The sequence below is a fragment of the Rutidosis leptorrhynchoides genome, unplaced genomic scaffold, assembly GCF_046630445.1.
Source record: "Rutidosis leptorrhynchoides isolate AG116_Rl617_1_P2 unplaced genomic scaffold, CSIRO_AGI_Rlap_v1 contig572, whole genome shotgun sequence".
In the NCBI taxonomy this organism is placed as follows: domain Eukaryota; kingdom Viridiplantae; phylum Streptophyta; class Magnoliopsida; order Asterales; family Asteraceae; genus Rutidosis; species Rutidosis leptorrhynchoides.
This window is the reverse complement of record NW_027266794.1, coordinates 4,967-29,718: the sequence shown is the minus strand read 5'-3', so window position 1 is coordinate 29,718 and position 24,752 is coordinate 4,967. Positions and strand designations below refer to the sequence as shown.

Sequence of the window (24,752 nt, the reverse complement as noted above, 5' to 3'; positions counted from 1 at the left end):
CCTGACCTGGCAAGCGCACGGACGGGGCGACTCCGCCCATCTCGCATCTCGAGCGGCTATACCGGGTCCACAGCAGGCCTACGTGGGCCGGAGAAAAGCCCATGCCAGGCCCAATGCGAAGGTCGCTGAAGGAAGTCGGCGCACGTACATCCTTCGCCTTCGCTCGCCCAACGGACACTCCTTCGCATTCCCCATTCCCTCTCTGCAGTTTCTCTCTCTCTCTCTATTCCTCTCGCCTTCTCCAGAGCGACGCTGCGAGTTCACCATGGGCAAGGTGAGTCGACTCGCTCCTTCCTCTCCGTCTTCCGGGCGTTCGTATCTTCCTCTGTTCCGACGATCGCGTCATCCTCGGTTTTTTGCTTTTTTGTGTGTGCTTTGCGCAGCAGAAGAATGAAGGTGGCGACGGGGCGATGGGAGGAGGAGGAGGAGGAGGAGGTAAGGCCGGCGAGCAGAAGGACGGGCGGGTGGCGGTCGTCTTGAAGATCGACCTGCATTGCCGAGGTTGCGAAGCCAAAATCGAGAAATTCCTCAAGAAATTCCCAGGTTCGGTTTTCTACATAGTACGTACTGCCTTTTACCGTTTTTTTTTTTTTTAAAAAAACTTTTTTTCCCGGTTGAGCCTGGGGTTTCGAATGCGTTTCCGGGTGATCGGCTTCGTTTCCGATGAAACCGCGGACGGAATATGGATATACATCAGCGAACTGTTGCGCTTTCTGCCTTTCTGAATCTGCTCCAGTTTCTCTTGGTTTGTCATTATCTGCTCGAATTTCGGTTTTTGTCTGTAAAGTTGAATCGAGCTTTGTTTCTTTTTTTTTTGGGTGGGCAAAGGTGTGGAGAAGACGAAGGTGGATGGAGGGGCGATGAAAGTGACGGTGGAAGGACACGTGGATCCCGCGAAGCTGCGCGAGAAGATGCAAGAGAAAACGAAGAAGAAGGTGGAGCTGGTGTCTCCACTGCCCAAGAGAGACAAGGGTCAGTCCAGCGACGAGAAGAAGAAAGCCGATGAGGAGAAGAAGAAACCCAAAGAGGTATATCGGCTTTTTCATTCTCTTTTTTTTTTTTCCTGGGGATTCCGCGCGTTGCATGGGAGGAGCTCGTCGGCTTGCTTGCTTGCCGAGTTTGTTTATTTCCTTTTTTTTTCGGTTTCAATTGAATGTGCATTGTCCATGAACTTGAACACGTCCTGGCGTACAATTCTCTGGTGCAGCCTCCGGTGACGACGGTGGTTCTGAAGTTCAGTTGCCTCCATTGCGAGGGGTGCATCCAGAAGATCCGCAAGATAATCACAAAAACAAAAGGTTATCTATACTGCAATTCATTTGCGTGATTCAGCCCAATTCCCATTTTTCTTTTTTTGCCTTTTTTTTTTTTTCTGGGGAAGGATGTTCATGATGGTACTTGGGGCGCAGGAGTTCTGAACGTAGACTTCAACAGGGACAAGGACACGGCCACGGTGAGGGGGGCCATGGACGCCAAGGCGCTGGCGGAGAACTTGAGGGAGCAGATGAAGAGGGCGGTGGAAATCGTCCCGCCGAAGAAAGACAAGGATGGCGGCGAGGCCAAGGACAAGGAAGGTGGCGGCGGCGGGAAGAACAGGAACGTCGGCGGCAGCGGCTGCAGCTGCAAGGCGGCGGCGGCGGCGGCGGGGATCGTGGGGGGCTGCTGGTGGGAGAAAGCGGAGGGCCAGCGGATGGAGTACCAGGGGCCATACGGGTACGGATACGGGGGCGGCGTGTATTGGGAGCCGATGCACTTGCACGCGCCGCAGCTGTTCAGTGATGAGAACCCGAATGCTTGCTCCGTCATGTGAGATGAGGGATTTTAGGCAGAGGAAATTAGCATTAGACAAGAAGAGAGAATAGAGGGTACAGTTAAAAAAAAAAAAAAAATAGAAGTGACACGTCGATGAGGTTGATCAATGTCTAGCTGGTCAAAGACTACGAAATCGTTTACCACTTTCTCGTTCTTTTTCTTTTTGTTGTGGCCTTTGGGATGCGTTGTTAGTAGTACCGGTCGGTTGATTTGGCTGGTCTAGCCTTCTTTGTTTTTACCTTGTTTCCTCTCTTCTTGCGCATCATTTCGCTAATGTCGATATCCAAATTGGGAGGGACGCGTAGTCGCGTACTGGTCTGTAAAAATTCGCCTGCCAAAACGTGAACAGATTACCTAGATTAATAAGCTCTCGACGTCGTTTTATATAATATCGTGTCGAGTTTTAGTACGAAGAGGAATCATTCCTCCATAGCGGGATTAGCAGCGGGAGCAGAGCGGCTCTACTTTTTTGGAGGGGAGGAGGGGGGGCAGGGCCTGTGAAACTGCAGAAATTTGCGGGGATGCAAAAGACAACTTACAATGAAAAAGCAGCCTCCCTTTTTACATGGAGCAGGGGCAAGTGTCGCTCACTCCCTCATCTGACACTTGGGTATTTTTTTGTTTTCCCTCTTTTTATTTTGTTATGTATGTGAAGGGAAAAGAGATAAAGAATCCACGTTGGTTTAAGTAATTGAAGAGAATGTGGCTACCTTCAAAACACAAAATCTGATTTTCCCATGCAAAATACGCAAGCTAACGGCCTCAAACGCTACAAAAATGATTACATGACGCTTTTTAATATACTGTAAAAAAAGTCGAATTACTAACAATGCATTTGGTTTGATTTTTAGAAAAAGCCCAAAGGGTTGTGGTGAAAGGAATTTTTCAAAATGCAAATAGCATATTGTAAAAGTGTAATAAAATGCATTGGAAAGTAATTTTGATTTAAATGCCATTTCAGTATACTTTATGAATAACTTTTGCTAATTTTAAAAAAAAAAATCTTAAATGTTTCCAGCAAAACTCAATCGCTAATTAGCCATATCGGCAATCAACCGACCATTGGTGGCCAGATCTAGCCTCCTACCAGCCTCATCTCAAGTTGCATGACACCAAGCGATGATGCCTAAGGTGCATCACCTCAAGCGAGGCTAGGTTCTCCGATGGTTGAGGTAACATTAGGGTTTTCGACGGATATTTTTGTAATAATGACAATATAATGAGTGAAAAATTGGAAAGGAAAAAAAAGTCTATTTTACATTTCAAAAAATGCAGCATTTTAAATCATCTTCGACCTGCCCTAGGCCAAAGGCTTGAAAATGCATTGGCATTTCTCCAAAATTTTCCAAAACATTTATCGAATGCCATTTGCAATTTTGCATTTGCTCATGGTGGTTTTTGGCAAAGTAGAACCGAACGCTCTCCTATTGCCAATGAACAGCGGCAGCATTTCGAGAATGATCTCTTTCACCTTTGTGTGCCACGATAAGTGACAGACCCATGCACATCCAATCTAATTATTCTTTTATATTGTTAATATATATATAATAAGTATGCTTTTAAGATTGATCTCCTCCACTCAATTTTGGAGGGACGTAAGAGTCGTTATTAATGGATTGGGGTGTGTTCAGAAGAAAGCACCCCTCCTTCCCTGTCCTCACCAGCCTTAAAGCCTGTTGCGCTACCCCCAAGTACTTCCCACCTTTCCTTTTCTTCTTTTTGGCCCCAATAATATAATAAAACAAAAACAAAAACAAAAACAAAAACCCTGGATTAAGGAGACTCGCCACGTGGGAATTAATGTTTTTTCTTCTTCTTTTTTAATCCCTTAAAAAAGACTCACAAATCAGTTTTAATCAACTCCATTAGAAGAGTTAACAAAAGAACCCTTATTGGCTAATTTGCTCCCTGATCGTTTCCCTTCTGGTAGCCCCAAACGACTCGTTTGCTGTTCCATCGATTCCATGCATTAGTTGGGCAAGTAGTACCAGCTGCATCCATTGATCTCTAATTGCAACCACTACAACTTTTGATTTGATTATGTTGGTTCCAATTCCTATTAAGAGATGTTGTGTTTCGTATTTGCACATTCTCTAACAAATCTCGTTTAGTAACAACAATGAGACATGAATCGATGGTTAGAAAGCTGTCCGTCAGCAAAATTTGAGGGGGAGAATATTCCCATATCCTGTTACCTAATCAAAAGACTTCCACCATATGTCAACCCAATCAAATTATGAATACTGATTTTTGCAATTTCTCTATATAGGAGTTGTTCTGGTGGTGTAAGGTAAGGTCATGCCCTTTGGTTTTGGAATGATGCATGAAAACTATAAATTTTCCTGAGGCAGACTCCAGTTCCAGGTGACCGAAAAGAGGGAGGTTGCCCTCTGAAACCCTTCCTTCAAGAGGTGACAATCACATGTCCATGCGGAAAAGGAAAATGGATTTGTTTCTTCTCCCCCAGTAGAGAATGGTCATTTTCGTCTGCTAGAGATCTTGCAGTTGCCAAATTATAATCAAAAGGGACAATTCTCTTTTCCCATTAGACTACTACCAGAAGAGGAAAACCATCATCACCCCATGAATAAGATTATCCAGATTTGTTTAATTATCGCTACCTTGTCATCATAATAACCACTATCATTGGAGCTTGTTAAAGAATGTTAGTTGAACATCTCTTCATTAACCCCGAACTCGATCGTCGATGTTCCCCATTACTTACTTTCGGTACAGGCTTGTTCTTAGCACAAATGCCGGCATAAGAGTCGAGCCCGGCCCCACTGTTGCACGCATGTGTGCAGGTGGATAAAGCTATTTGCTGAACCCTTTATGAACCTTTCCATTGTCTGTGTTGTCAATCATCGCAATGTTTTCCTGTTCTTTGGCTTCAATAATTAAGAGAACGCAGCAAGCAATCGAAGAGCAGTAAAGACGGGGGATCAAAGAACTAGAGAGCCCTGTTTGCAACAGCCGCGCAGGCTCTTTCTTTGACCACTCTGAATGAAAGAAACATTACCATCAACAAGACCATTCAACAAGAACAGCAACACTGAGATGACAGGACTTGAAGACTAATTTTAGCAAAATCCGCAATTTCTGCTTCTTGGGTCACTGGAGAGGGGTTAGGTGTTCGCAGAGACTTGTAGTATCCACTAGAAGAGGAACCATTTAAAGCTTCCGCATTTACTGCTGCAAATTGCTATTCAAGAGTCCCTGCAAAAACAATAGCTATGTAAAGGGGAGGGGAAGAAAAAAGGAAAGTGTGCTGAAACAAGCATTTGTATGGTGCCTTAGTTTCGAGCACTTTCCTTTTATGTTGCGAAAATAAATGAGCAAGTAATTGCACAAATAAAGGAAAAGACAAGAAACTGGGAGTCTAGGGCATTCATATTAATTCAACTTATCCAACTTTAGGAGAAAATGAACAAGATATGTTATTGTTAATTGCTATGGGGATCCAAGCATTCGCCTTATCAATGAGATAAGGTAGGATTAAACCTGACATTGCTAATTGTCATTAGACACGTTATCAATGAGATATTATCAAATCAGTACAACAATGCACCCCTATATTGGACTCCGAAAGCATTTTTACTATCCTAGAATCAAGGTATCAGTTGGCCTTTTCCTTAACAAAAGTTCTGTTTGTCACCAAAGTGGTATATGAATTTTCTTTGAAACTCTCTTTCTAACTGGTGAATATTAGCCACCTGAAATCCTCTTCTTTTACAGCCTAAACCTTATGAACATACTTCACAACCTAAAACTCATCCTCAGAATAAGTAGGGAACTCTCACAGCCAATCTTGTAGAAGAACCAATGGTCATAAATAGGACTTTCTTATAAGATTGAGGTATGCGTACATAACTTCACACTGCTGATTTCTCTAAGAATGCATGACGGTGGTCCACAGCATTTGTAAGTAAGATGTGGATTTATCGTTCTCTCATAAATGAAGATGAAAGCAGCAACAGAAAAAAACAAACTACGAGTTGTCTTTCATTTAAAACAGGACATATATGTACAGAGAGAGAGAGAGAGAGAGAGAGAGATTTTATATTTTCGAAATTATAAGATTATGAAGCCATAGTTGCCGTTCATTCATACTCAAATGGGCCACTAATGGCGAGAGTAACATGTCTAGGCATTGTTTGCATCTTAGCATGCCCAGTCCTCTGCTTGAATCAGCAACCGACTGCAGAAATTGCAGAAAAGGCTGCCTTTAACTCGGATATAACTCGGATACTTAGAATTGAGTGCAAAAGAAGCTATCGAAGATGTACCATCTCTGCAGATTACGTGCATGATCATGCTTCTATTTGACCGCATTTGGCAAGATGGTGAATTTCCAAGCAGATCAGAAACAACTAAGAAGTTGCTCAATAACTTGGTCAAGCATGATCCTCATTTTCGTCAAGTATGAGTTTGACTCCATTTTTGAATGCATTGACGATGGCCCAGATCTTTGTTCTGTTCATAAAGCCTTTCTTCTCCATCTCTTGTTTATGTCCACATGAATGCCCTACCTAATCCATGCTCAAGGCCCTCCATCTTAACTCACATTGCCAACGCCTCCCCAATGACACCTGCAGCCTTGGCATTGCAAGATCTGCCACACTCCAGAGAGTTCTTAATGGAGTGCTCAACTGTTGATGCTGTTGCCACAATCCTGCCATGATTCCATGACATTGGCCGTGACATACTTTAATGATATGAAAAACCTCAACATGTACCTCTTTAGAACTGTCATTTTTCTTCAAGTGATCCTGCAAATGTCTAATGAGCAAGACCATTCAAACAGAAGAAAAATCAACATCCCACAGTAAAATATTATCCGGCGAGTAATTTGCAACCCAAACATCCAAAGGAAGGGACAAAAGAGTTGACCCTTCAAGCTGAAATTTCCAGCGCCTTGCCATTTGCAAGCTGCTATAATTGTTTAACCAGCTTGGAAACAGGACAAATATTCACAATATCATCTCATTCTAGCATCTGTGCCTCCTAAGTTCCAATGTAATTAAAATGAAATTCACTTCTGTCCAAGCCCTTGCTGTTTCTTCCTTTGAGGGGAAGCTTAAACTTGTCCTTTATGCTACTCAAGAATAATGTCCCTCATTAGATGATTTTCATCTTTATATAAAGAGAAGTGTTAGACTATCGAACCTCACATCTTCCCTGAACTTATGAAGTGTTGTTTCTATAAGATAGACTTCTTTAGTTGGATGTTAAGAGGTGTACCTATGTGTCCATCAATTATCTGAGGCTTTTGAGAGTTCTCATGTGGGTTACATGTCAACCTCTCTATTTGTATTTGGCGAGAGCGACTATAATAGACTTCCCTGTTATGATTTTCTAACAAGTAGAAAGGACAACATATTAGTTACGTGCTGTCAAAATATTCACAATCCCAACGAGCATCCAAATAGAAGGATTTACTATAGAGAAAATAATCCAGAGCACCAAGCAGATATAATACTCTTAACAGAAACAGGAGGCATATTATTGACAAAGTTGGACGAAGCATAGTGAATATAGATGCACTGCTAAGGTTAAATTGAACTAGGCAGAGCACAAACCCATAATTATGTGCTATTACGGAAGTAGCTAATTGAATTAAATCAAACTTATCCACATCCATCGACAAGAATACCATGGCGGTGTCATCTCTGGTCTCTCCAGTTTCCACTCCTATCACATTCAATTTTCTTTCTCTTTTCTCAATATATGACCCTCCACAATCCACCGGTCATACTGGGTGGAGCACACCCAATGCATTTTCCGCCCTTCGATTTCATGGGTGCCATGGGACCCGAATGATCAAAGCTTAGGGAGTGCATTCATGCACTCTGCCCAACGCCCCTGATGTTTTCTCTGTAATGGGAAGCTCATCACCTAATTTTACTGAGACACTAATTTCTGCAATCCTTTAAAGTAGCACAATGCAGGAAGCTGATGAAACTAAGCAAACTCAGGAAACTCGTGTTATTGCAGGGCTAATTCTAGCTAATAAACAACAATATTGCAACCAATGAATCTGCTCAGGTCCTGAATTTCTCCTCACGGGTGGCGATAGATATGTTTACTCCATTACAGCACTCCCTTGAGAAGAAAAATCGAGTCGCGGAATAGGCCAGTCCAATGTAATCCAAAAGTAGAGATTAACCAGAAACTCCGCGCAAAGTCCACAACTAAAAAATACAGAAAGCAAAAAGACTAACAGAGAAAGCTAATCTGAATAAGCAGACTTACAGAGAACCATAGGAGAGCGACTACCAGCAGGAGGGAAACAAAGACCGTGCTCAACTGGAGCACAGGAAGCTTCATATGGAGAGAGAGAGAGAAGAGAGAGAGTATGGGCCTTGAAAAAAGAAGGTGGAGTCTGACAAAATCGTGGGCTCTGCCTGTATAGATCTTTGCCTGATGCGAGTGCCTACACTGAGATCTTAAACTACGGGCCGTTCTATATTGAAAGTACGTATTGCACTAGAATAAAATATGACAGATTCTGTACTTGAAACAGTGAAGTTCTTGCGACGTATACATTCCATTGGCGTATCGTACACCGTATGTATCCTCACGTAATTTCGAATCGTTGTCGAGGTCCGTCATGTCGTTCTTCCTATCGGATAATGTCAAGTACTGAAAGGGTGACTTGTGGTCAGTTCATGCTGTGTTGTGTAGTGAAAAGGAATGAAAACATGTTTCTGCATGTCGTCCGTGCAATAGAGACTACGCATGGCGTCGGCAACGGGAGATCGTACGTTCGTGCAATGTGAGCTGTTAGTCATCTATATGCATTGACTGCCTCCCACTTGTCTAGAAGGAAGCTTCTCTTCTTTTCTTTATTGGGAGAATTGCACCAGAAGCGGTGTACGTTTGATCTTATATGTAATCAAATCCTAAATATTTTGATCTATGCAGTAAAATCTTGAGCTTTTCAAATTAGATGCAATCAAATCCTTCCGATGACGTCTCATGCGAATTTTGATAACCCGTATGTTGGAATTTAACTTGGTGTTCGTGAATATTTTTTCTAGCATATATGGCACTGATATTATTGCACAACATCAGAAAAAGTAGACTTTTTAAAAGAGAAAAAACACGATTAGTTTTAGAGGAAAAATAAAATAAAAAAGCCACAAAAAAAGAAAAAAGAAAAAAGGAAACCGAGTGAGAGAGAAAGAGAGACTCCGAGAAAGTATTCTTTGTGCAATGAGGATTTTTGAAGTTTGAGGGCACCCCCGTTCAGGCATGACAAAGGCCGACGGGCATTATGAGAGAGTCTATATGAGGGCTCGCCTGATCTCACCGGAGTCGTCTCTCCCAAACGTTTTCTCCTTATAGTCTTTGGTTTTTCTTTTCTTCTATTTTCATTTTTTAGCCAATTTTATCTTCTCTCCAATTTTTTTCTTATTTTTTTTTATGTTTTTAACTATTTTTGACGTGACATCACATCTATAGCATCCTTAATTTTTGACCTATGAGAGATAGCTATGAGTCCAGTGTGCTAGTGGTAAAGATTAGCAACTGGTCATTCCAAGAATTGACCATGGACCAATTGGCTTGACCGGAAGGGTAACCGAGACATTCACCATGTACTGATCAATGAATCGGCCATGGATTGATCAAGAGATAGACCATGGACCAATCTAATGACCACGCAAGTGGACCTAAGTAGTTCAATCGATGGACGACTACACAACTATAAAGATTGATCGAGAGATGGTCACATTCCACCATGGATTGATGGGCAATCATGAGTCAATCCTGAACGGTCATTTTTCGATTGCAGGTGATTCTGCTTAATCATGTACCAACCATGGATGACCATGAGTCAACCTAGTACGTGTCGGTTACAAATTGATCAATTTCAAATAACCACATGATAATCGCGAGTCAACCTGGATTAGGCTTGGGGTCAGTCCAAGAGCCGGTCCACTCAGCCAGAGCCAATTCAAGGGCTGGCCATTGAGCCCATGTCCGAGGCCACCAACCTAGTCAAAAAGGCAAATTTTGCCTACGACAACTACATCAAGAATGACTTTACCATGAATCTTGGGTATATTGAAATGGTCGATAAGAGATATACACAAAAAACCCTTACCCAACCCCGGTTATACTTCCAATGGCCTATCTCCCATATTTGTTATATTCTTTAAAAATGGACAAAAGAGAACATTCTAGAACCCCTAGATCATTCATGAGGGGGGTGACTCATCACTATAGGTGGACACTTCTAGATTTGGTAATTATTACCAAAGACTACTTTGAGAATTAAGCAAAGGATTCTTGACAAATGTACCAATAAGAATGAGACACCATAGGCAATTATTACTATCCTATGGGCTAGGTGCCACCTTATCCTTCTTAGAGTGCCACCTATTTATGATGACTTATTCTTTAATAATGAATCAAGGACTTATGTGGGCCAATGGAAAGGAAACAAATGAACCTTCAAATTATTACATTAGGTCATTAGATTTCCACCTTATAAGCCTAGGTGTGCCATCTTGCAAATTAGGCTTGCCACTTCAATTTTGTAGCCATGCCACTTCAAGAAAGATAATTGTCATTTGGATAAGTAATGATGAGAACAGTGCCTATAAATAGGATAAGCCCCTCATTCATTTCCACCATTTGAGCTCTCTTGCCATTCACTTGCTATTCTCCTATTTCTTTCCTTTCTCTCAACCTTGTAGCGCTGCCCCTCACCAAGCTACTCACCCTTACTTTCTCGAGATTCATCCAGGTAAGTAAGATCCTATTTCTCTTCTAGGGCAATAGAATCCATTGTTAGTCTAGTTATGTGCTCACCCATTCAAGCCATGGATAGGATATTGGATCTTTTGCATGGTTTGTTCATGTTTGTTCTTAAATGTGTGCTTGAGTTGTTCTAGGGGTGATCGGTTTCCGGTTCGGTCCGATTCTAAGGTGGAACCGGGAACCGGACTAGGAGAATCGGTTCCCAATTTTGGGAACCGTGGACCGGATCGTTTGGTCCTAGGACCGGGAACCGGACCCGACCATCGATTCCGGTCCGGTCCGGTCCGGTCCAACATAATCGGCACTTTCTTTTTCACTAAAGAACAACCATTCACTAAAGAATGATCATGTTCCGGACCGATCAATCAAATTCGGTTCCCAAGCAATCTAATAAAACTACTCACACATGTTTTCACGTGTAAAATATTCAAACTTTACTTGCGTGAATATCAATTATAGTTTATGTGTTCACACTTAATTTTAAGCATAAAAGCCATGAACAATGTGATTAAAGGTTGTGCTTGGCTTAGGTTTTATAGACAATCTCTATGAAATTAACAAGTAAGTTTTCTCTATAAATAAAGAGTAACAACAAGAGTTTCGGTGGTCTCTTGGCCACATAAGAGGTTGTTACCTCAAATGTAATTCCGATTGCAATAAGTTTCATATATAATATTCTTATTTTATATGTGTTTATATATTATATGTATATAAATTATGTATAAAAAAATTTGGTCTGGTCCGGTTCCCACCTTGGAACTAGGAACCAGACCAACCAGCCATCGGTTCCAAGATTAGGAACTAGGAACTGGACCGCCGACCGTGGGAACCGCTCAAAACCGGCCGGTTCAGTCCAATCCCGGTTTGGGCGGTTTCCATTGCACACCCCTAAGTTGTTCACACCCAAAATAAGACCAAGGTTTGCTCGAGTTGAGTTTAATGCAAGGAAAGGTCGCCCAAGGCCACAAGGCCTTGGATCAGCATTAAAGCATGTCGATTCCAAGTCTCATACAATTTAGGAATCGCTCAAAATCGTGAGGTCTTGGATCAGCATTGAGGCATGTCGTTTCCAAGTCTTGATTGGTACAAGGGACGCCTAAACCACGAGGTCTTGATAAGGCATTAAAGCATGCCAATTTTATGTCTTCATTGGTATAGGGACTTTGTCCTTAGCGATTGAATCAAGCCATGAACTAAGGGTCATTCACGACATGAAGTATGTTCATGCTAGGTCAAGGCTAAGGTCCATCAACCTTAGGGTCTTCATGTAAGTGAGGTATACCCAAACCTCAAGGTCTTGGATCGACATTGAGGCATGTTGGTTCCGAGCATTGTCTAGTGTGAGGATTGATGCTAAGTATTCGGTTCAAGTCACGGATCAATGATTGTTCCTGACATATTGTATCGTACAAAATTAGGATACATGGCACACGGTATGAATGAGCACGCTTTTGAGCCATGTATGAGTCAATTAAGAAGAAAAGATAAGAATTGACTTCTGTGACACACTTCTGTGTACACTTCAAGGGAAAAAAAGTACATGTTGTCACATAGCTTGATGGCGAGATCTCGTTCATTGGATGTAATGCCCTAGTTGAGTTAGGATACCTGGATCTTAAATTCGAAAGCCTCGAAAAGCTACTCTCGAGAAGTCTCGATTGAGCTAGGATGCCTTGATCGAGACAAGAAGCCTAGCAAGAAGCTAGAACCCCTAATTGAGCCGAGAGAGCTTGGTCGAGCTAGGACGATGATAAAAGAATCATTTTATGCGTGCCAATATATGCGTAAGTATGATATGTTGACATACTCATTGTTAAGCCGATGATAGTTTTACATGGATATCATGTATTTAGTTAAGGCATGGTAAGTAATTTGCTAATGATCTGTCATCGACACTATTTGCGAGTGTTGTACTTGCTAAGCTTCGATGATAAGATGTTTTCCTAGTAGAGAACTAGGAATTTTACTTACTAAGTTTCTCGACTCACTTCCTTATCTTCCAAACTTATAGTCATAGAAGTGTTATGTCAGTTTGGGAGCTGTAATCACGCTAGAAGAGATAGGAATTCTCCTGGCCTATGTGAAAATTTGTAATGTGATGTAAAAAGGAAAAATGGCTCGTAGAAAAAAGGCTTATGAATGTACTATTGTAATATAAAGTAATATGTTATGTGTGATGTATGTCCTGGTCTTTTAACTATTGTTTGTTTGGGGAGTTTGTTTGTTCATGCTTTTACATGTGTTCATTAACAAGATAAAAAGAATAAAAACGGTGACAAATCTGGGATGTGGCAAAAATAACATCTGTTACTCAAGAGCTTAGAGATGGAGTTGGGGTCGGTACAACACCGGCACCTCAAATGCAAAGATAAACATGAAAATGCCACATTGAATCCCAACATACTTAGGCAACGAATTTGATCGTCAACTTGCTAAAAACACTAAACTACACCCGATCAAAAAGCATTTTGAACTTTGATTGCAAACATTTAAAACTTTTGGTGCAAGTTTTCCATATTTATTTTGCCCAAGGGTTTGTCCCAAGTGAAGCTAAATTAGCTAGGTGGCTTATTTAAACTATAAGAAATGGAAAGACAATTTTTTAACCAGCCAAAACGTTAAATATGAACATAATATTCTATGATAGAGCACCCCCCATGGTGCACACTTGCATACATGACTTCTATGGAGCACACTATCATTATTATCCATACCTCAAAAAACACTTACAAAAAATAGTATTTTAATAGGATGAGAATTTTTATAATAGATAAATAAATTTTGTGCACACGAAATTTTTTATTGACCCTATAAAATCCGTAAGATTTAAGGCCAAAAACCCATGAACGGCCCAAATATATAAATATTGACATTGAATGGTGTGAGGTACCGACGCATAAATAATCCATTATTGATGATCTTTCTTAATTTCTTCAAGAGTATTTCTAGAGAAAAGCAGCACAATAATCATGAGATACCAAAATATTACCACATCAACAAGGGAATTGTTGTTGAGATCAAGAACATATATTCATGAGAAATATTAATCCGTTTTCTTCCGGTTGGGGAAAGATAAGTCATAAGAGTCAAGAGAATTATATATATATGAAGGAAGAGAAACGAAGAGAAACCTATTCTTTATATATCTTCCAAAAAAGCACGGCATTACATTTCTTATTAGTTCTTAGAAAAAAGAAAGAAAGAAATAGAGAAGAAAAAGGACATTTATCGTTAGTTGTGACAGGTGATTGCGCGTGATGGAGTTGGGATCGCCAAATATCTGTGAGCAGAAGAAGAGGACAAACAACGTCCAAGTCCAACCATCTTTTCTTACCATTCATCAATATATTTACCCACGTGAGCAATTTGAGAAATTGATTCCGGCTCCATCTTCTTGTATGTGGTCACTGTTCATTTTTTCCCCTTTTATGATCTAGATATGCGAAAGGTGACGATGCTTTGTTTATCTTAAAGCTCTTGAAACGCCTTGCAATCTTCATGAACCGGTGAAATTTAAACATTCAATTTGTATGTGTAGCTCAACTTCGGAGCAGTAGGCACAATTCGAATGGATAATTTCAAGTTTTTAATTGCAAATCTTTTGAAGCATCTAACTGATTACATCAATCGTGAGTATTTTACATAGTTTCAATAAATTAATATAAAAAGCATTTTCTCTCTCTTCCATATATTGAAGTGAAACTCAATTTCAATAATTGATTATTTTTTGTTAAAGAAAGGATTTGATTCATCATATTCAAATTCAGATTCAAATTCCATAGACTACAGACTAGTTGATTCAATCAATCCATAAGTTAGTTAGTAAAATAGGAAAACATTATCTTGTACTGCAAATATGCTTACGTACATGTATAACATATATAGCAATACTATTACAATTGCTCCAATGTTCTTCAATTTCTTGTACTACCTAGCAAATGGTTTTGTCGAACTACACATTGATGTCTTATTTCGAATTCTCTTCCCCCAAGTGTAAATTAATGGATAGTTTGCTCAAATTTCATCAAGTTCTATTCACTTGCAATTTAGTTCGCCAACTTCTCATCATGTAACAAAAGTCGCTTTCTAGAGTCGGCAATCAAAAGTATGTTTACACGTGCAAATACTATCTACAAAAAAATTCCTCAAAGGTAAAAATTTAAATGCAAAGCCCTTGTACTATTTCTTGTACACGACCCATATGTATACCCAACAAATAAAATTATAGTTAACTGGCGAAACAATGATTATAGATATGAATTGTGTAAAAATAAAAAAATAAAAAGCACACGGTCTATGTACCGTAGAAAAATCATCTTTTATAAAGACCACCGCAAGGAGTATTTCTCAAAACCTAATATATCTGATAAGTGTGGAGAAGAAATCTTCCGAACAAAATAAAAGTTCCTTGAAAAATCGAACCAAAGTTGTCTTCTATTCAGCCAAGTGTCCAGGTCTACTTTCATCTTGGGTTGGAGAATTGATATCGAACTTAGATTATAGATCCAAGCCAAAAAAAACAACTTGTAAACGAAAGCAATTCCATCGAGTTCCCCAAAAAGACTTTGAATTTCATGCGAGTTGCTCTTGAAGACAAAGTTTCCTCATACTGATACCATGGGGTCGGTAAGTGGACGAAGGATTAGCTCTGCTGCTGGCCCACAAACAATTTCAGTAGGTCCATTGCTGGTGGCATCCGGACTGAAAAGACCTAACAAGGTAGTTTGGACGGAACTATAAGTTAGTCGTACCTACTTGTTGCGCGTGCTCGAAAAATCAAGGCTTGAAGAGTTTTTATATTTTGGAAGCACTGGTTATCAAAATAGTTTTCGCATTGATTTTGTTTACTCAAACAGTGTTAATCGAGTGACTTATCACGAAGCAGAGTCCTTTGTACTTAGAAAAATGGACATTTTCTAACTAACCCCTTTAAGGTTCTTCCTTATCATCTTTGAAATATCTTATATATGGATTTTCTACCTCCACACTATCGAGATCATAATATCGTTAACCCTAGATTAAGAGAATCCAAAACCTTCCTCTTTTTACCTTCCTCTTTTTGCTACGCGTGAGACCAAGATGATGCCCGTGAAATTATTGTAAGATATTGAATTTATATCATCGGAGTTCTCCTCACATTTAGATTTTCACTTGAGACAACCTTAATGGACTTGTGATCGAGCAACTCGATCAATTTTAACATAAGTGACAAGCATTGATAGGCTTGCTTTGCTTGCTTTTATGGGCAGAGAGAGGCACTCAGATGAATCTCAAAAACATCACTGAACATACGCAAAGGAGTTTTTTGCGAGAGCGACCATGTTATTCCATCTAGCTAGCTAAGGTATAACGTCTCGAGCTTTTGGACATTAAACCAAGCATATTAGTCACAGCATGAACCTCCAATGAAATCTTGAGTAATTAAGTACATTAGTCATCACTTGGACATCCAATGCTTAAATACACTATATGAGCTCAATTACAAGTAAATACATGGGGACTAGAGGAAGAGTCACCATCATCCACTGGCTTGACACCACTAATCTCTGATAAGACTAGGCAAAGGCCTAACCTATCTCGTACTTTTATATACGATCATTTCTAAAAAGAGAAATAACAATAGTTACTAACCTACTTGATTCACGCGGATCCACACAAGAATTCAACTCGGTCTTCGTTAGAATCAACCCTAGTCGACTACTCTTCTCGTCACGCTAAATTATCGACTTAAGGGTCATCTCTCTAGCTCTAGCTAGACAAAATCCTCTCGAGCTCACTAGGCTCGCAAGGAATGGCAAGTGCACCTTCATGCTCAAACCCGTATTCTTCGGCCGCCATCTCCAAGAGCCTAAGGAATGTGGGGTGCGCCAGATAGCTCAAGGGGATCACGAACCTCTTGGGTTGGTCTCCTTCAAGAGCCACCACCGCGAAATGACCTTCCTTCACGTCGTCGGGCACGGCATCGCCATTGTTCTCGCACTCATTCGCAACTTCGCAATAGTCATCCTCTCGGTGATAATAAGTTGACCATGAAGGTGGTGATCTCCTACCGAGTGAGAGGCTCTTTTGTAGCTTCTCCACCACAATCTTGAGGTTCACGATGCCCCTCTTTTTGCTACCACTGGATCTACTAAGCTTAGCCATTCGGGATTCCTTTCTCTCTCTCTCTCTTTTTCCTAGGGGGTGGGGAAATAGGGAGAAGGGAAATCGAGAACTTTGAGGAGTGTTGCCTTATGAGTAGAGTTCGATTTGCGCTTGCTGTGGGACGTCGTCTGCTGGAGGGCTATGCGTATATATAGCGATGGGAGGCACATGAGAGAGAGAGAGAAAGAGAGAGAGATGAACGGTTATGATACGAACATCATGACAATTAGGGTTTGGATGTGAGAGGAAAGAGAGGAGAAAGAGAGAGGAAACGACACGAGGAGAGAGAGAGAGAGAGAGAGACGCCGACTGGAGAAATAAATACTGGGGAGACCAGCGCATGTGAGTAAGATACACCTTGGCTTACCCCTTACCATGAAACGTCCCTTTTCACTTGTCACGTCTGCCTTCTGAATTATCAACTCCTCTCTCTCTTTTCTCTCTCTCTCTTCTCCCATGTCATGCCTGCAGCCCCTCCGCTCTGGATTTATCTACGACCAACCACTGCCCAACACTGTTGATACTAGTTGAATGTCCTTTCGCAGAGTCCCGTATATGCCGCTCGGAGAAAGATTTGACGCGAGGAATGTATGTCCGCACGTATATCTTTTTTCACGCACCATTTACATTCACATGTCAGTATCTGATTCATTCATGCATGCGTGCATGACCATGTCTTCTCTTTTCGAGCCTAAACATTGATCTTAATGAACCTGTGCATTTGGTATTTACAGATTGGCATTTTTATTAAATTTAGATGCCGAAGCGTAACGAGATCGAAGTACAAAGTAAAAGGTAGGAAAGGAACAAATGGACATGTGTATTTTTCCTATAAAAGCCAATATGCGCTATTTTCTTGTCCTGTGAAAAAATGTTGAAAAAAATTCCCTAATTAATTTTGAATATTGACAAAACTTTGCCTAATTGTCTTTTGATTCTAATGGTAAGCTTTTTCAAGTGAAAACTCTTATATGTATCATCAATTGTTACTTTTCTTATCCTTACTATTTAATCTCAACAGAATAAGGATTTGATCATACAATGAATCATTGTGCTAACGACTAAAAGATTGGGGTGGATTTCTTGCCTTATATATATATATATATATTGATTGTCCAAAAGGAAATTATTGAATACAATATTACTTATTTGGAAAATCTCAATCCATCAACGAGACAACTACTTGAAGAAGAAATGTTCTCCAAATGAAGGACTCAACTTATGAAAACCCTATTTGTTGTATGCATGGTAGATCTTTTGAGGAACTTCATTCTCAGCAATCTAGAAGCAATCGAATCTTCTTCAACATTCAAGTCCAACGGGTTGATTGGTTGAATGATCCTCAAAGCTTGGGTCCAACGGTTAGCTTGGACACTAAGGAGTATAAAAGGAAGTTGTAATGCCGAAGGATGCCAACAGAGTACAGAAGTTCTAAATTCCACAAGTTCAACAAGTCTTATCCTAAATACTTTCATCTTTTATGAGCTGCTCGTTATAATCTCTTAGAGGTCGAGAGTGTGAGATCAAATATTCTTTCACACTAGCTTAAGTAGCGAATACTCAGTTCTTGTAACCTCTAATTGATTGACCATAATGGAATCTAACCAATAGATTGTCAGCGCGGGAGAGTGAATGCAAGCGAGTCAAAGCCGAAGTACTATAAATTTGTTGTGTGCAATTTTTCTATCCCTTAAACTCTTATTTATTTTTTGTTATAGATTATTGCATATTGATAAGATTTAAACATTACACAGTTTGTCACCAGACGTTATCCTATTGCAATATTAACTTGATTTTGTTAATTTCACATTATCATCTATCCACCCCTTCTCTAGGTGATAAATCTAGCTCTAACAAATAGTCACATCTGTAGCAGTTGTCGTTGGCACTAGATGTTGATATTAGTGAGTGAAAATGTAGTCCTTCCACAAACGTGATTAGTTATAACAATCCAATGTTATTTTCCTTCCATTTTGTTTGGCAATGAGTAGATGAACAAGGAGAGACGCTGGACGAAAGAACAGGTGATATGTATGCATATAACCCGCATTCATATTTCTCTCGATTCATCTCTGATTTTAAGCTATTACAACAAGTACGTGTTCCAAAGTAGCTTTTGGAAAAACGCATGAAAGCCAATACCTTCACGTGCAATGCCGACCGACAAAAGTTTATGAACTATTCGTGCATAGTCTATTTGAGTAAACGGAGAAACACGGGGAACGAGATTTAGGTTAAAAACCACGCATGCATTGTATATGAACATATCATTTTAAGTGCATCGTTGCCTGACACGCATGTAGATACGAGTTTTGCAAAAGTTCCATTGGAAGTAAGATCGATGCTGAAAATTTTAGTCACACACACAACAAGTATGTGTTCCAAAATAGGTTTTGGAAAAACGCGTGAAAGTCAATACTTTCATGCACAACGACGGCTGACAGAAGGCTGTGAACTATCCATGCTTAGCCTATTTAAGCAAACAGAAGAAACACGGGGACCAAGATTCAAGTTAAAAAATATGCGTACATTGTATATGAACATATCATTTCATGTGCATTGTATATGAACATATCAATTCATACATGGCGTCACCTGATACACATGTTGATGCAAGCTCTCAAAAAAATGCTGTTGGAAGTGAGATCGACGCTGAAAATGTGCGTCACACAGAAGAAGCTGAGCTCGATGCATGTGGTGCGTCTCAGACTAATTCAATGAGTGAGTAAAGTCTTTTCGATTGCATAGGGGCAGGTGATTTGATTTCGCACGTTCAGAGGGGACGAAGAAGTTTCCAGATAGGTAAATCGAGAGGACAAATCTCTGACAAACTTGTGTGGCTCGCCTGCCTATGGTCCTGCTCAGTACGAATGACTTTACCATGAATGAGAGAGAATGAGAGAGAGAGAGAGAGAGAGAGAGAGAGAGAGAGATGACTGTCGTGAGAGTTAAAGGGAAAGCAAATGCAATCCATAGATGCCCTGCATTTGCATGTCTGCATGTATCCTGGCATGCATGCAATTTCCGGCCCCAAAATCGCTCTAATTTCTCATCACCAGCCGACTCGAACGTAACAATTCCTTCGTGTGGACGAGCGATTAGCAGCTTTACATGCTGGTGTCGAAAGGCCAGGGCTGCTTCTTACGTGGCGGGGTCCTGGATGCCTCCCCGACCTACTCGACCTTTCCAGACCACCCCCATTTTGCCATGTGGACTTCTGGAACATTCAAAGATCGGATTCTTTTGACGAAAAACAAGAAAAACCATCGGATTCAATAAAGTCTGCGTCCATATCCTTCAAACACGTAGTCATGAAATGAGAATTCAATTGAGAATTCTCAATGGGGAACAGTGCATATGTGTCGGCATCGGAATGCTAATTGTGTTATAATGTTTTACTTGTGAGTGTATCATATAAAATGGACCTGAGCATGTTCTTAAAAGGCTCACGGAAGAAACAGGCGGGAGAACCACGTTGGGGTGGGAGACCCCGCGCTATCCTCCTATTACCTCTCTGTCGGGAAGATAAATATAGACAGAGAATTAGGAGGCCTCATGATGGTGAAGGTAGACACCATGTCAGGACTTCAATTCTGGCTATTACCGAGTAGGTAGGTATAATAGTCTCCCGCACCTAAAGTGAGTGAGGGTGGGTTAAATACTCATAACCGGGTTGACATGCATAAGGCTATTATACCTGCCTACCCAATAGTAGCCCAAACCGAAGTTCTGACGTGGTGTCTACCTTCACCACTGTGAAACCCTCTAATTTCTTGTCTATCTTTGTCTTCCCGACAAAGAGGGAATAAAAATACAACGCAGGGTCTCGAGAACCTTTTTTGCATATTTATTGAATTTATATCTTTCTCTACATAAGTAGTTAAATGGAACTTCTCATCTTATTGCGGGGATTGTGCAAACCATATAATTAGCGACTCATCTTAAAAATTGTCCTCGGGTCTATCCTCAATTTTGTCAATCAATAACTGAAACATCATATATATATATTGAAGTAAAGTTCTTCTACCAAGCTCTTATTTGTGACAATATCTAGGTGAGTAATACACAAAAAACCCTCCAAGACACTAAATTACTTATTTCTTCTCTTACCCCTTCTTTTCTCTCTCTCTCTCTCTCTCTCTCTCTCCTCGCTGATTGCCAGTAGCCGCACCCTCACCGCAGCTCTGACTATAGTCCAGTGTTGCCGCTGCTTCAAGAATCAGCCTATCTGTCGTTGCCCAGTCTTGCTACGTCGTCTCTCTCGGGACTTCAGATCGATATTGATATGAGAGGTATGTTGACCTTCGATTGAGATTGATGTGTCTACCTGAACTAGGCAAACCTACAGCTATATGTCAACCAAATCTTGGAAATTATTACACGGGCTGATCGATAGAAAATGAAATATTCTAGAAAGAGCAAGAGCTTGCATGTTCTTTTTTGAGAAGAATGGAGTGAATTTTCACTCTTTATTTGAACTTTTGAAGCACCTTATTATGTGAAGAACCACGGTGCACACTACCAAGCATATAATGTTACCATATTTAGGTTGCTGTCTTCGATTTTAACTCGCTTCTTATTCGGCAAATATAATCTCTCTGGCTTTGGGGGCAGCACCAACTACCAAGGGGGCCACGGATAAATATATTTTAGTAACTATTCGTGTAACAAGACTAGGGAATTATCGCCCTCAATTTAAGTAGTTGGGTATTCAAAAATTTGGGATACTTCATTCTTTGGGAAGAAAGGGATAACTATTTGAATATATGGACTGGCTTCTTTCTTTCTTTCAATATCCACCTGTCGATATTTTTCTCACACATAGTTAGATTATCAAGTGTGCCTAAGGTTTAGTCTCGTCTAGACAATTATGTTTATGCAATATAGTAAGATGTCTGCACGATGTCATTAAGCTAGGTCCCACCATCCGGTTTGTCACGGAAATTGGACATTTCCTTGTCGACTGAACTTCGCAAATGCAACAGTCTTATGACAAGACTGAAAAGAACACTTTCATTTATGTCATCATACCGGTAAGAGATATTTTTGAAGATATTTTTCTCTATTAGAGTTTATTATCATATTTTTCTTAATTTTTCTCATCTCTCAAGGTTGAGCATATGTTTTCCTTTAAATGTATATACCATTTATATGTTAACTTAAAAAATCATATCTACCAGCAGTCTTTTTGTCAAAAAACGAACACCACCATTGAACTTGCCTCCCTCATATGAACTACATTGAATAATCCTAAATAAGACCTTAAAAGACTTTGACATCCTGGAAAGACAGGATCTATTTGCGGCCACGACAGCCTTCCATACGATAGTAGCCTCTTGTTGTTTAGCTTGCATAGCATCACTCTTCAGCATATCGGGATCCTCTAGGTTCAATTCGTTTAATTAAACTCAAGTTGACATCTTTTATACACATAGAGTTCGAGGGGATGTTAGAGATTTATCTCTACAATATTTACCTAAGTTAGAAATGATTTAAATATTTATCTTCATTCTCTCCGTATCTATCAAGATTGTACATGTCTCTTATTTGATTGTGCATATCCTTGATTTATACATTACTTAAATAATCATCAAATAAAATCTATGCCTTCTATCTTTTTGCAACATGTGCATTTGTGGAAAGTGGTAAACTGACAAGGGGTTTATCTCTCTGTCATAACCATGTGATATAACTCTATTGCAAAATATCTTTGCAAGTAGAAGATGCGTGCTTGCTTTCAAGACGTATTAATGCCTGAAAGGGACTTGATAAGCATATTCCATGAGAAAAATATTCGATTTTTAAAGTATTATTACGCATACATAACAGAAATTAACGTACTGGAAAGTACAACAAGTGTTTTAGGTGACACTTTCTAACAAAATAATTTCGAATCTAAGGCTTACGTGTCTCTGATTTCAAAAACAAAGATAAACATAAATCTTTGAGATTTATTCGCCGTCGATTTCGCTTGGTCTACCTCATTACTTATCATGATATTTTGGAGGAAAGAAGGGCGGCTCTCCAACGATATTTACAAGACATTTCAAGGGGACCCCACTCCGACCTCTTTTTCCATTTTTTTGGTCAAACTTTCCGACTTTGTATCGTGAGAATCATTGGGACATAAGCACGTTTTTAGTCTATGTAAAGCACGTGCGCATAAGCTGGACAATGAAAAGAGATGAATAGCGAAGAGAAAACTCAGTTGTCTGACGTGGATGCTCATTGTGAGGCCACTCTACCCTAGCTGTCTTCAGAAATATTATCGGGGCAGCATGGGTTTCAATTTGATGAAGAAGAAACAACACAGGTTAGGGCTTTTCTTCAGTTATTTTCCTGAATTGAAATAAAGGAATTGTATGATATATTCAAGATAGGAAAATAAGATATCTCCTTTGTTTCCTATCCAATAATCAAATTTTTGAGCTCAATATACTTTATTGTTCTCCAGTTTAAGCAAAGAACACGATCTTTCATAATTTGACTTCCCTCACGTACATCCCATATGTGAAATTTTGGCTACTAGGGGCCGAATTTTGTATTCTCTGAGACTTAGTTCAGATAATCCAATTAATCTCATAGCATCATTGCTTAACTCAATTCAATTATAATGCAGTCTATGTGGGCTTATTACTACTAAATGACAATGCTCCTAATATGCAAATGTAATTAAACAATAGGATCGCCAAAATTTAGTTGTCAACGGTTATCCCTCTTTGAAGGAGAGCTCAAAGAGGTTTCATTAAAAGATGAAAGATACCTAAATCCTGACTATGCAAATGCAATATTAACTATTTTTATTGGGAATATGGATACCCCTCTCTAAATGAGAGCTTGAAGAGGTTTCAATGGAAGATGAAAGACACCTAAATTTAGCATATGTAAATGCAATACAATGGCTATTTTTGTTGGGAATATGGATACCCCTCTCTAAATAAGAGCTCAAAGAGGTTTCATTGGAAGATGAAAGACGCCTAAATTTAGACTATGTAAATGCAATACAATGACTGTTTTTGTTGGGAATATAGATCTCAATGAGCCCAAGACCCAAATATATTTCTTTTTGGTCAAAAGTCCAATTCCCATATTTTAAAATGCAATAAAATGTAATGAAAATGCATATGCTAATGCAAAGATAGAATACACACCGGTCATTACTTACGTGGAGATCCAGGAAAGTATACTAGGACCAAGACCCTATACGCCTTCCTTATGTCGTATTTCCATGCTCTAGTGTTAGACCAAAACCTAGCCTATGTGTAATCCTTCATTAAATAACTTGAACCTTCAAAATAATTGATGGTGATCTCACAAAATCTCATAGTACCAACTCCTTATTTGTATATTTTGTCGACTAATTTATGCAAAGGGGTTAGTATAGTAGCCACAAACTCAAGGTGCAAACCACATATTATCAATTGTAATTATATATTAGTGACAGAAGCTGCATGTCGCACGGGGGCAATTAATGGTATTTGTTAGGAAGAAGAAGAACAAGAAGAAGAACAGGAATTACGAAAATAGAAAATATTATCAACTTGTGGATAATGTGGCACGATGGTGTCCAATCTGATTGCGAGAAACTATATGGCATGGTGGCCAATCAAATTGCGAGAAAATATATGGCCTTTCTTGTTTGATGTGTTGTGGACGAAGTACAACTTCCGTGTTTCTCTGTATACGGTTTTAATAATGCCGTGCTATGAGCATGTACGCTTCTTTCTCGTTGAAAGCATAAATGAATTTATTCATTTCAGATGTCATTGTCGCCACATCATATTGAAGAGATCTAAAGAGTGAGATTGAAGGAGTTAAAGAAAATTATATACAAAAGTTACATATATTTAGATTTGATTTTTGGATGATGGGTCTACTTTTGTTGAGGTGGATGCATTGGATCCGTTTGGACTTATAGAAGGATCCAAATCCTTTCTCGCTGGACTTGTACGAAAAAATTATTCCTTCTTATCATTTGGTGCTGTTAAGTATGTCTCGAGTTTTGGCTAACATTTAAAGCAAGAAACGAA

The 24,752-nt window shown here is 39.8% G+C and overlaps 2 protein-coding genes across 2 annotated transcripts; one reads left to right on the top strand and one right to left on the bottom strand.

Moving 5' to 3' along the window:
* The first annotated feature begins 265 nt into the window (after positions 1–265).
* LOC139884579 (heavy metal-associated isoprenylated plant protein 3) lies at positions 266–1,810 on the top strand. The gene is made up of 6 exons (XM_071868595.1): positions 266–274; positions 384–543; positions 829–1,028; positions 1,208–1,298; positions 1,410–1,610; positions 1,677–1,810. Exons 1-6 carry the CDS (start codon positions 266–268, stop codon positions 1,808–1,810), a joined length of 795 nt encoding a protein of 264 aa, XP_071724696.1.
* A 14,516-nt stretch (positions 1,811–16,326) lies between these two features.
* Positions 16,327–16,722, bottom strand: LOC139884578 (auxin-responsive protein SAUR50-like). Its single transcript, XM_071868594.1, has one exon. It carries the CDS (start codon positions 16,720–16,722, stop codon positions 16,327–16,329), a length of 396 nt encoding a protein of 131 aa, XP_071724695.1.
* Positions 16,723–24,752: the final 8,030 nt, after the last annotated feature.